The following is a 13,144-nucleotide window of genomic DNA, read 5'->3' as shown; positions in this document are numbered from 1 at the left end:
TTATGCGTTAAGGGGGACTAAATTGTTTAAGAGGTTGGACCACTGTAGAAACCGTATTTTTTTACATAATAAATGTGCCAATATTATAAAAATAGGAGTAAAAGTTGGACATGGGCCGAAAACTTATCTTTAGAATTTGGCGAGGCCTAGCCTTTCTTAGAACGCTGTGTATCCAAAACTTTGGTAGCACTTTTTTTTGTAGGCCGGACTAATAACTCAAAGAAGTTTCGATCGATTAACTGTATCTTCGCAATTATATGCTGCATGGAAGAATTCTTCGATTATTCGAATATTATATAATTTCCCTTATAAAACATACGGGACGATGTTTTTCTTTTTAATAGGTACTTGTTTTCGCAAGCATCGATAAATCAAAAAAACTATTACGCACTTCAATAGAAATTCGCATTCGCGGGTCGGAAGTATCTTTTAGCTGCATGAGAACTATCGATATCGATAACAATGGAATGGCAAGCTTTGTTAAGTAAGGTTTGGAACATCATCATTGATCGATTGACGCCCGAACAACGCTGCCAAAATGTAGAAATTTCCTTTGAAAAAAAGATGTATTCCTTTGAAAAAAAAGAAGATGTATTCGCGAAGTTTATAGAGCGAAGTGTTAAGAAGTGTTGATTCGTCGTCGTTCTCAACTTTTGGAACTTTGTCCTTCGACGACGTGGCAAATTTTGACGATCTTGGCTTAGGTGCCTATAAAAATAACCATCGCTTGTATCGTATTTTTGCTGATTCGGCTCATTTAGAGTTTTTGTTCAGATTTATTAGAAAAAGTAGCCGAAAATTGGACTGATCGTTTAACCATGTAACTCGTAGCCGCGACGAACATATAGTAAGTCGGATACAACAAATAAATCCCATGAAATTATCGACTAGATCTTAATAAAAAAAATTCATTTCAACTATATTTCGGCGCTGTATTATCATTTTAAGTTCTCACGGTCTTAAAAAAGTACCCGTTGCGCCATTCAAAAAAAAAACTTATTAGAAAATAAAAAAATGTTTTTTCTCCGCTTCAGTGGTCTAACCTCTTAATAAAGCGAGAAGGAAAACGACCAAAAAAATTTTTTTTTTTTAAAGTTACTTTTGCTTTTAAAATATTCGTATACAAAGTGTGCAGGACAGCAGAAAATAATAATATCTATTTGGCGGTTAAGGTTGATTAGTTATCCACTTACATTCAATGTCATGTAACAACTGCACAGCAGTCAGCAATTTGGCGCGATGCTCCTGATTTACAATTCCCAAGTAATCCAAATCAGCTGGCTCCAACTCCTTGAAGAGTTCAAGATCCTCGTAACTAGAAGATATATTAAAAAATAAAATAAAATAAAATTTAAATGTAAAATAGTGAAGTAAGATTGGGAGCTTAAGCATCGAATTCTTTTAAAATAAAAACAGGGGTTTAAATACTTTGCTGGAGCTTCTGGTTATATTTTATGAATCACTTCCGTAACATTTGCCTTATCGACTTGAATTATTTCAGAATTGCTTGCTTAACATAGATCTTTTTTTCTGACAGATGAGGAGGTCTAAAATGCCTAATGTTGGCGTCGCAGCTAATGTATGTCCGGAGACTATAAAACTGCCTCTCCTTTGAAATCGTCGCTCACCCGTGAAGCGCTTTCGCATTACTTCAGAGTGGCGTCCCATTTTCCTCATTAGAAGGTCTATGCTTATGTGCCTGCGAATGTGAATTTTCTCAACTAATGATTTCCTACATTTCTTCGCTGCTTAGCATCAATCTTAGATAACACATAAAGAAATTGAATGGAATCAAATAGCAGCGCTAAGTTGCCCAATTGGCAGCGATAAAGCAGCTCAGAACACCATTACCGATTTTCAATATGAAGTATGAGGTGTGACTAGTCTAGTCTCGCTTAAGCTCATTTTTTATATGTCAGTTCATAAGAAATCGAAAATCTTAGCTTGGTTGTGCACGCTCTTCAAGAAAAAGAAGTCCCACTGATTATATAAAAAAAGAAGATTACAGCACTACAGCATTTCTAAAATCATTTTTTTTAGATAAGTACGCACAAATAACCACCAGCTCTCCTCTTACGCTACTACATCTATCATCTTATTAGATATAAACACGTATTTTCTTTTATTTTGGAAGGCATAGTGAATTGCAGCCTTTGAAGCCGTTTTTCCCGATTTTTTAATTTTTCTGTATTATGACCTTCTTAAAGCAAATGAGTGATACTTATTTAATCATTCATTATTTGGTTTGTCATGTGCATAAAAGCTAAGCTCAATTTCTGGAAGTTTTGAAATAAACCAAAAGCGCTGAATAGTCCAGACTTTTACTATCTTCCGTTCATTTATTCGATTTTACGCCACTTACCCATTCAAAACGAAGACCGATGTGTACTCCTTCAGCCCAATCCGAAAGAGTAAATCTTCCACTGAACTGGGACCGTTGTTGCTTGCGTGTCGCATGCTGGCGCCACTACTCATACCAACTCCGCCTACTACGCCGCCGATACCCAAACCACCGGCACAGAGATTTTTGCTATTCGATGACTTCAAACGTTGTTCGGGCAACACTTCAACATTGATGAATTTAAAGTGTCCGACACGACCGTGACAACGACCTTTCCAGATACCAGATGCATTCATTGACAGCACATCGATTATATCACCTTTCTGTAAGGAGCACAAAGAGGCAAATAAATAAGTTAAAGAGAGTGCACCGGTAAAGGCAACGTAGTGAAGTGAAGCGATTTTTGCCTGTTGCCAAATACATGCATATATATGTAGTTAAGGAAACAAAAACAAAAAGCCAAATAAAAAATATTTTTGCTGCCGTTGAATAAAATCAGTTTAAGGCAGTCAAGTGCACTCAACGGTTATCTCCAAGACTACTGAAACCTTGAAATTTCACCATCACTGCAAGTGTCAGTTCCTGCAAGTGCTGTAAGAAATTTCAGAAAAGTGTATAAAAGTCGAAAGGTAAAGGCTGCATTGAGAGCACTTCAATAAAGTTTTGGCTTAAAGTGTATCGTGTAGAAATATGTAATTATGTTAGCAATATGACTAGCATACAATTTATTGATACTGGCACTCTTACTGGCAGTGCTAACAGAAGGCCAGCAGTCAAAAGCCTGCAATCAACAGCCAACTGCCACTTATCATTGGCAGCTGTTTGTCGGTCTATTTGTTTTTGAGCTGCTTACTTACCTTAAATTTTAGGGCGTCCTTGTCGTACGGATTCGGCATACTATCGACAAGTGCTTTGGCTTTGCAAATTGGCGCTAACGAAGTGCGATCCTCAGTGGAGATGGAGCTTTGCGGGCTGCCTGGTCGCACCAATGCTTGGGTACCTGCATCAAAAGTAAGAAAGGGGGAGAAAAGGATTAGTTTTGTAATGCAGTGTTGGCTGTGCTTAAATACACAAAATGCGTTGATAGGTTCAGAGGGAAGGGAGGGTATTGATTATAAGTAATGTGTTAAATCAGTAGCGCCGTCTGCTGTCGGAAAATCTTTGTAGTTTTAGGGAATGGGAGTAGATTAAAGCAATGGGTCTGAGCATTAATTTTACACTATGAGAACAATTTGAGTTTTCGTAATTTTATTTTATAAATTCAACTATGATTTAACAATGAAATAAAAAATGGAATTATTGGTGGAACTTATTTGCCGATATTTCGACCTCAATTAAAAGTCATCTGGCCTGGTAGAGAACAGTTAATATAAAAAGGTTAGTTTACTTTACAAAAGCCATTCGATTTTTTAGTTAATGTTAATGACAACTTTTCATATTTGCTTTCATGACGTCGAAACTGCTACTGACAGCTTTACTACAATAAAAGTTAGCAGATATCGGTTTTTCTTTTTAGTTGCATGAGAACTATCAAATTCGATAACTAAATATTGCAAACTGTGCTGACATTTCTATTCAGCAAGGTTTGTCAAGTCAATAGAATCGTTTAATGCTTATAAATTGGGGGAAATTACTGTGAAAAAATAGATCTGTCCGCAAAGTTCAGAGAGCACTGGCTGCATCATCGGCCCTTATTTCTTCGAAATGAGGAAGGAGGTGCCGTTACGGTGAATGGCGAGTGCTATCAAGCCATGCCCACTGGATTTTTGTTTACAAAAATTAATCAGTTAAACATCGACGAAATTTGGTTCCAACAAGACGGCGCAGCTTGCCATACAGCGCGCTTCACAATCGATTTATTGCAATATTCAAGCCACTATTGGCACCATACGGCCAAAATTGGACTGAGTGAATTGATCACGCATCTCATAGTCGCGGCGGACATGTGTCGGACATCACATTCAGGAAATTATCTACCAGATTATAATAAAAAAAAATTATTCTGACTATATTTCTTCTTTCATCTTAAGTTCTCAAGCTCTTAAAAAGCACTCGATACTTAGCGATATGGGTTTTTAGCGTTAGAGAGCATCTCCAAGGCCGACGAGGTGCAATCTTGAGACATTCTGCTATCTAAATTCACATGGAATTCAGATAATGTAAGCAATCCCAGTTTGCTGGGTAAGTCAAAGGCGAAAATGCAATGAGGGAGGTTTATTACATCTTCGGCGAGTAGGTGGAATTACCATCTTAGTAGAATAGAGCTTTCTAGAGAAGCGGACTGCCTAATGTTCAAGTGTTCTTTTATGTATGAAAAAACACAATATCCATAGGTTCCGACCATATACCTTACATAACGTAACGCACATAATATTTCATGGTAATTTCATACAAAAGTTGCTATTTCTGACATTATTTGAATGGGTATGGCAGATTTTTTAGATTGTTTATAAAATAAAGTAATGTTCCAATATGAATATCACATGAAATGTATTTTTTTATGCCGATATTTAAATTTTTTTAATAATGTACACTACCGGTCAAAAGTTTGGGTTCACTTACATTATTTTGGAATTTTACACAATGAAGTCGGCTTATTAGTGGTTTTGTTTTTTAACCCTCCGATGTTCATATGGGTCTGGCCAGACCCATTCGATCTTTAAATGTATGTAGATCTCTTATTTTTAATATCTGAGGCTTCTTAGTCCATGACTTCCTAAAATGTAGTGTGCTAAACACAATGAAGTAGCAAAATTAAGATTTTTGCTATATTTGTTGTAAAAATAATAATTTTAAACTAATTTCGTTAATTAAGCTCACATGGGTCTGTGCAGACCCATATACGCTTCTCATGTAAATTGGTTAACCGTTAGGTGTAAACAACTAAACTGTTAGCGGAGGTAGCGGCAGAGATAATTTTTTAGTTGACATTTGAAAATTAAAGTGAACACGTGTTTTTTAATTAGTGGGAAGTGTTTTTTTAAATAAAATGGAACAAGTAAATATGGATGAAGTTGATGTGATGACGCGTTTGCTTCGAGAGCTAAGTGCAGCAAATGTGAGTCCGGAAGAACGTCAGCGACTTCAGGCACAAATTGAACAAGAGTCCGATCCATTTGAAACAAGTGGCGACGTAGAAGATGATGAATATTTTCCAGATGAAGATGACTTCGGTGAAGCATCAGATATAGAACAGGAAATCGGGTTAGAGGCTGTTCTGGATGAAAACCATGATGATATTGAGGACTTGTATAGAGAACCTATCGCCCTTCAGGCTTCAACCACAATGGAATCATGCAGCACATCTATTACCCAGGGCCTTATATACAGGTCGAAAGATTGTAAGATGTGGAATTCAAATCCTCGTCTATGGAATGAAAAGCATCCCAGTAATAAACAGCGTTCTTGGGTAATGACTAACGAAGACGAAATGTATGCTTTTCTTTGGTATGCTACTTATTGCTAGTGTATTCCACTCGAATTCTCAGCCAGCGAAAGAATTGTGGGCCAGTTACAATAAGCTAAATCTGCTGCCCTGGACGATGTATGGCTCATGCTGATGGCCAATTTAGAGAAAGCATACACTCCGGATTGTCATGTAACCGTCGATGAACAGTTATTTCCATATCGTGGGCGCACTCGATTCACCCAATATATTCCGAGTAAGCCGGCAAAATATGGCATGAAAGTGTGATGGATTTGTGACTCTGTTTCAAACTACCCTTTGAAAGGTATAATTTATACCGGAAAACCACCAGGTGGCCAGCGAGAAACGAATCAAGGTGAACGGGTCGTCATGAAATTGATGGAAAATTATATGAACAGCGGTAGGACTGTTTATGCAGACAATTTTTTTCCAACATACAACTTGGCAAAAATGTTGATGGCTCGTAGTGTGGCTTTCGTCGGTACCGTAAGAAAAAATAAGACCTTCATTCCGCATGAATTGCTTAACCCGAAGCGTGATGTTAAAAGCACTTTATTTTGTTATCACAATAATAAAATCGCTCTGTGCTCGTATATGGCAAAGACGAAAAAGCCAGTAATTATGTTATCCACTGCCCATTACCGTCAAAGCACCGATCCATTGAAAGGATTCAAGCCAGATCAAATTTTATACTACAATAAATTTAAAGCGGGGGTAGATACAATGGATCAAATGTTGACTGGCTATTCGTGCAAACGCTCGACAAACCGTTGGCCACTGGCACAGTTTTATAATATGCTTGATATTGCCGGTTTGGCCTCATTCATCATCTATGACGAGCTGAATCCGGCAAAGTAGAGCGATAAGAGGCGCTCATTTATCATTGAATTGGCACGGCAGCTAGTTATCCCACATATGACGAAACGGGCGACTAACCCATTAGTATGGAGGTTTGCTCATATAAGACAGGCAATGAATCTTTTCAATATCAAGGTGAGTATGAATTATATAAACACCTACATATATCTCCGCGTATAAAGATATGTGTATGCATGTATTCATATTTACTAATTTAAAATAAATTATTTCGCTACTTTTAGGTACCGGAATCTTGTCCATCGACATCAGATGCAGCACAGCAACAATCATATGCTCAAGATGCTTCAACACGATCATCGTGCTACCATTGTGCTGCTTCTTCTTCGAAAAAGCGACGTAAAACTCGTTATAACTGCAGCAAATGTAATCGTCCCATATGTCTTAATGAACATTCCATGCAACTATATAGTTGTAAACCCAATTGCTCTTCGTAAATGATACTAATCCGTTCAAATAAATAAATACAATTATTTTTAAAACCGTATTTCTTACATTATTTGTATGGGTCTGGGCAGACCCTTATGATGCACTTACCGCATCATAAGGCACCGAACATCGGAGGGTTAAACGTGCGTTCTGCTACTAGTTTGAGTTTAGGAGATTGTTATTGTTTACAAAGTGACTGTGGGAGACGCGTAGATCAAGCATAAACGTGTTATGACTTGCTGCATTCTGTCAGTGCGTCTAGTGCCTATTACGCGTAACATCTTATTGCTGCAAAACTCGCTTCAAGAGTTATATTTCTAATTGTTGGTGTAATCTTTGTTATCAAAAAGGTAAGTAAAACAATTTCTTGTATTCCAAAAAATAATTGTTTTACAAAAACTTACATACAAGTCGACGTTATACAAAAAGTATCTTCTAATTATTAAATTTTAAATAAAACTACATATTTCCTGTTTTATTATTTAAAATGGGTCGGAAAGCAGAGTTTAGTGTAGAAACACGAGCAGTCGTTGTAGCACTACGTGGAGAAGGCTATTCAGCGCGAAAATTTGCTTCGAAATGTAATGTCTCTCAAACTGCTGTCATGAGAACGTTACAAAGAAAGAGCGATTCTGGGTGCAATCAGAGTCGTCATCGTTCTGGGAGGCCTAAAACTACGTCAAAAGGAGAGGATAAGTTCATATGTGTTGTAAGCAAAAAAAAATCGTTTTCTAACAGCCCCTGAAATTCGCGAACAACTCAATTCCTCGCGCGAGGCTCCAGTATCTGTTTCGACGGTATAGCGACGACTAAGAAACTACGGCCTAAAAGGGTGCGTCGCCGCCAAAAAACTTTTACTTCGAAAGCAAAATAAAGTAAAGAGACTTAATAGGGCTAAAAAACACAAAGAGTGGACAACTGAACAATGGTCTAAAGTCTTGTTCACGGACGAGTCCAAATTTGAAATTTTCCACAAACGACGCCGCCAATATGTTCGTCGTTTTGTCGGCGAACGAATGATGAACCAATGGGTTATTCTCACATTTAAGCATGGTGGAGGGTTAGTGTTAGTCTGGGGATGCTTTGCTGGAGACAAAGTTGGAGACATTGTGCAAATTGAGGGTATCATGGACAAAAAAGTCTACCGCAACATACTTCAACGGTACGCTTTTCCGTGTGGGGAAAAGACTTGTGGGCAGCGGATTCGTTTTCCGGCAGGATAACGATCCTAAGCACACTTCATAATTTTGCCAGGATTACATTGCAGCCAAAGAAAATCAAAAACAACTCAAATATATGGAATGGCCTCCTCAGTCGCCGGATTGTAACCCGATCGAGTTGCTGTGGGGCGAGTTGGACAGAGAAGTACGAAAATTGCAACCTACTAATACAAAACAACTTTGGAAATTTCTGCAAAATTGCTGGAATCAAATAACAGCAGAATCTTTGCGTAGATTAATTGATAGGATGCCCAGAATATGCGATGCTGTAATACGAGCAAAACGCGGATATTTCGAGGAATCGAAAATATGAACAAATACTTGCGGGTTTCTTTAAAAGTTAACATATTTTGTACTAAACAAAATTACTTTCTGTAAAATAACAATATTAAAAAATATTTGACGAAGAAAATCATGATTATTTAAAAATTGTTTACAATTTTTCAAGTGAACCCAAACTTTTGACCGGTAGTGTAAATAAAATATTGCAATACGAATATGGTGTGAAAGGTAACTTTGACAACAGTATTTCGAAATGGGGTTGCCACTTGTGTGAAATTATAAAAAAAAGAAATAAAATATCAGATTATGGATATCAATTGGAAGCTATTTTTGATCATTTTGATTAGAAATGGGGTTGCCACTTGTTTTAAATTATAAAAACACTAATAAAATATTAAAATTGTTTTTAAAAGGAAGGTATTTATGATAAATTCAAGGGGCTAGAAATTTCAAAAAATCGATTTTTTATTTTTTGGATATTTCGAAAGTATAATATCTTAAGAATGTACTGTGAAATTTTCATGCAAAAATTCCCAATATTATAGCTTTACTGCCTATTAACTGGGTAGAGAGCGATGCGTGCGCTCCTGTACCTCAAACTTTAAACTCATTTTCTCGAAAAGACTTTTTTCGGCCTGGTGTTGTCAAAAACAAAAATTTAAAACGAATCGCCTGAAATTGTAATATGTTGTTCACAACATCAATGATTTTCGCCCGTACTAGAATCATATTATTATTTCAACTATTTTGTATTTATTGATTAAAAAACTGAAGAAAACCGGTTTTTAGAGTGTCAAATTCAAAACCGCGCCATTTTGTCAATTTGTTTTTATTCTCGTTAGGGACATAACTACAGTCTTACCAATTAATCATTTTTTTGTCTTTTTTGTTTCAGTTAAATAGAAGAGCCACAATGGACAACACCGTCCTGAAAATATCCTAGATTTTCGAGCTCTATATAAATTCGCCTGTGTGCATGGTAATGAACCATTTCTCTGTTGAGAATAGGACGATGAGAGGAAAAGTAGGAAATATGAAAGGGAGTGTTTCGAGTGCAATGTTTCTTGAAAAGTCAAATCGATGATGTTGCCTCTTAATGTTGTTGACTTATTAACGTCTGATGCACAATCGAAATTGAAGATATCTTTCATGAATTTGATAAATGTTTCGTCATTTTTCACGTTTGAGTAAATGCAACTTTACCTATTCCATTGCAATTCCATTTACCTCCTCCCCTATATCCATACAAAATATCTATCAAACAAATAAAATCAAAATTATATTTTGAAAAATGCAACCATTCCATCAGTATTTTCTTATGACGTTGTCACGTTAAACTACCGTCAGTAAACCGACTTTACAGACAACCTCTGCTTTTATATGAGTCTAATTTCCGATGTATTTTTGTTTGCTGAACGTAATATTGGGTCTAAAAGTGCCTACACAGCATTCTGGTTTTGATAAAATTTCGAGTAGAAATTTAATATATAAAAACGTATTTTTGGGTGTTTTTACTAGAAAACCCTGACACGCTAGGGACTTCAACATATATTCAGATTATAGCTTGGAATTCTAGAAAAGTAAACTACTTTGATTAAAATGGGGTGAGTTCTGTAAGGTCCACTGATTACAATCGAATTCCAATTTAGTATGAGATAATCTCATGAAAATTAATATTCGGGCATTTTTGGGGCCGCTTATTATGCATCGTGCCTCTTTTTCAAAACTCCAAATGGTAGTAATCTGCGATTTATAAATCTCAGAATGTTTAGTTTGATGACCATGGTTTAGTTTTTTGATTTCGTTCTGTCATACTGTGCCAATCGGTAGCGCATTCTCTGGCTGATGCTAATCATTATATTCTTACGAAGAGTAAAAAAATTGATCGATTCTCGCATCGCTTTACAAGGCTATGAGTTCTTTCGGTGAGTAATTCGTGCGTTATCCGAAATATTAAAAAAGGGTCAAGCGGGGAATAGCACTTCAAAATACAAATATGTAGTCTCTATTTCTAAAAACGAGACCTGAAATTTCAAGGACAAAGGAATGACAAAGTTCGACGGCTACAGTTGCGAGCTTCACTGAGTGTATGGTGATATTTATTTAATATTTAATATACATATATTTATAATTTACTCTTTCTGGGTATTTGGCCGAGCTCCTCCTCCTACTTGTGGTGTGCGTCTTGATGTTTTTCCACAAATGGAGGCACCTACAGTTTCAAGCCGACTCCGAACGGCAGATATTTTTTTTAATTTTTATGAGGAGCTTTTTCATGAGAGAAATACATTTGCAATTGCCTGCTGAGGGGCAACCGCTATTAGAAAAAATATTTCTTGCGCATTTTCTTCATTCGAACCTACGTTCTCTCTGAATTCCGAATGGTAGTCACGCAACAACCGATTCGGCTACGGCGGCCGCCAATAAATTTTATTTAATATGTACTATTTATTGGAACAACAATAGGAGGAAAAGCTCGGCCAAGCACCTAATAGAAGTGCACACGCCAATTATAATAATAATAATAATGACATACAGTTTTAAGCGAACTCCGAACTGCAATTGCTTTTTTATGAGGAGATTTTTTATGACAGAAATACACTCGGAAGTTTGTCATTGTCTGACGAAGATCGACCGATATTAAAAAAAAAAAAACATTTTGTTGTTTCATGACCGAAAATTCGAACCTGTGCGCTTCCAAATGGTAGTCATACACCAACTCTATCGGCTACAGCTGCTGCCAATGACATACAGTTATAAATACCCATATTACAAAATCAAGGCAACTGGTAGCAGAAGCTAACGACCTGATTAATTATAATAATAATAGAATTTCGATATTCTAAGAACTTTTTCGAGCTTTCAACTCATTCGTAGTTTACTCTAAAGATTTGGTTAAGATTTCATCGTACTTGACTTCGTGATTTAACTCAATTGCGTGCAATTCGAGCATAGTTCTCAAAGGCGAAAGCATTGTTTAGTTAATAATAGAATTTAGTTTTCTAACTTAACCGAGGCGAATTCATTATTGGTATTATTTTTCCTCTCTTAGTCTTAGTTTTCGTCTCTGTGGGATAACTTTTTCTGATTTTGCTTTGTGAAGAATTTTTCTCTTCAATATCATATTCGATTTTGATTGCTTGCTATTGTTTTTGCTTTTCGTTAGAGATTCTCAGCATTTTTGCCGCATCGAAAATGCAAAGTTTTGTTCATTAAAATTGTTCAACAACAGTCAAAATTTGCTGCTGCTAACCAATGGATGGCAATAATGCACACATGCATGTACATCTGTATGCACAAGTATGTGTGTACGTGTGAATGTGCATTCGACAAACTTCAACCCCGAGCTGACATTGGCACAGGCAGCAGCCCAGGCAGCACAGACCTTGTAACGCATATGAAATTTAACGCTTTGACTCTGTTTACCGCTATGTGCCGACATTACGTTCTTTGTAGATGCAGCCTCAAGTCGCTTTACAGAATTTCCCTTTTGTTTTATTTGATTGTTGTTGCAGTCGTAGTTGTAGTTGTTTTTCGGAAACTTTTCCACTTTCAGCAGCACATTAAAAATTCATTAAGTTCGGAGAATTTCTACGTTTTTATAACGCTTGCCGAAAAACCACTTAAATAACAGCGAGTGGAGCAAGAACTGCAACGAAGAGAATGAGACTGTCGTAGGTGAGCGGATAGGCGAACGAAATAGGAAGTAGCAACAGCCAACGATTGCGCTGCTCGCAGTTGATTTTTTTCTTACGTGTATAAGAAATATGTAAAATAACAAAACAGTTAATAGACCAATATGCAACTGCACAGTAGTGGATCAAAAGAGATGAAGAGATTGTGGGAGGTGGGAGGTGGACGAAGCGAGTACAGACTTTTAGACATGTAGGGAAAAGGGGTGGCTGATGGTTGAGATCTCAGTGCGGCACGTAGATAAGTGGTTGCAGTTGCGGTTGTAGATTTGTGAAAAATTGAAAGTGAACAAAACTAAGTATTTGTAGATTGAAGTGGAGCTTTATCGGCTGGCATATGAATGGAGAGTGAATATATAGCTATTGGATAAACTTACTTGAACCGGAAGCGCTGGGTAAACTTTCCACCGAACTTGCTGAGCATGCAAAGGCCTGGTCGCTCATGCTGCCACGGTCTGTATTATCTTGCGAATTACTGAAATCCCTCGAAGTATCCTTTGTGGCTACAAAGTTCCTTCCGTTCTCATTAAATACGCCAATTTCCTTTGGTGAGTTTCGCATTTCGTTCGACTGTCAGCCAACGCATCGAAGCGGAGTACATTTGTTGTTGTAGTTGGAGTTGTTTTCCATGATGGTTGTGTTGATTTAGTTGCAGCGCATGCAGCGGTAATGGCAGTTGTTGCGTTGGTTGGTTTCGCAAATGATTACATTGCATATTTTCAGGCGTTGCGTGATGATTTGGCAATGACAAAGTTGCGTGAAAAAAATGCCATAAAAAGTAAACGAAATTAAGAGAAAATTAAGGGCAATGAAGAAAAATGAGGAAAAGTAAAACAAAATAAAATATGCCAATGTAAATTGAATTGAAATAATGCGC

The 13,144-nt window shown here is 36.9% G+C and overlaps 1 protein-coding gene across 1 annotated transcript in view; it reads right to left on the bottom strand.

Moving 5' to 3' along the window:
- LOC128855045 (uncharacterized) overlaps positions 1-13,144 on the bottom strand; it is a 105,709-nt gene that overhangs the window by 481 nt on the left and 92,084 nt on the right. The window contains exons 12-15 of the mRNA XM_054089627.1: positions 12,645-12,837; positions 3,199-3,341; positions 2,363-2,664; positions 1,194-1,315 (exon numbers count right to left, since the gene is read on the bottom strand). Coding sequence (XP_053945602.1) covers positions 1,194-1,315; positions 2,363-2,664; positions 3,199-3,341; positions 12,645-12,837 — 760 coding nt within the window. The remainder of the gene's footprint in view (positions 1-1,193; positions 1,316-2,362; positions 2,665-3,198; positions 3,342-12,644; positions 12,838-13,144) is intronic.

This window comes from Anastrepha ludens, chromosome 2 (assembly GCF_028408465.1).
Source record: "Anastrepha ludens isolate Willacy chromosome 2, idAnaLude1.1, whole genome shotgun sequence".
NCBI lineage: Eukaryota > Metazoa > Arthropoda > Insecta > Diptera > Tephritidae > Anastrepha > Anastrepha ludens.
The sequence above is the reverse complement of the archived record's forward strand: the minus strand, read 5'-3'. Positions and strand labels throughout refer to the sequence as shown.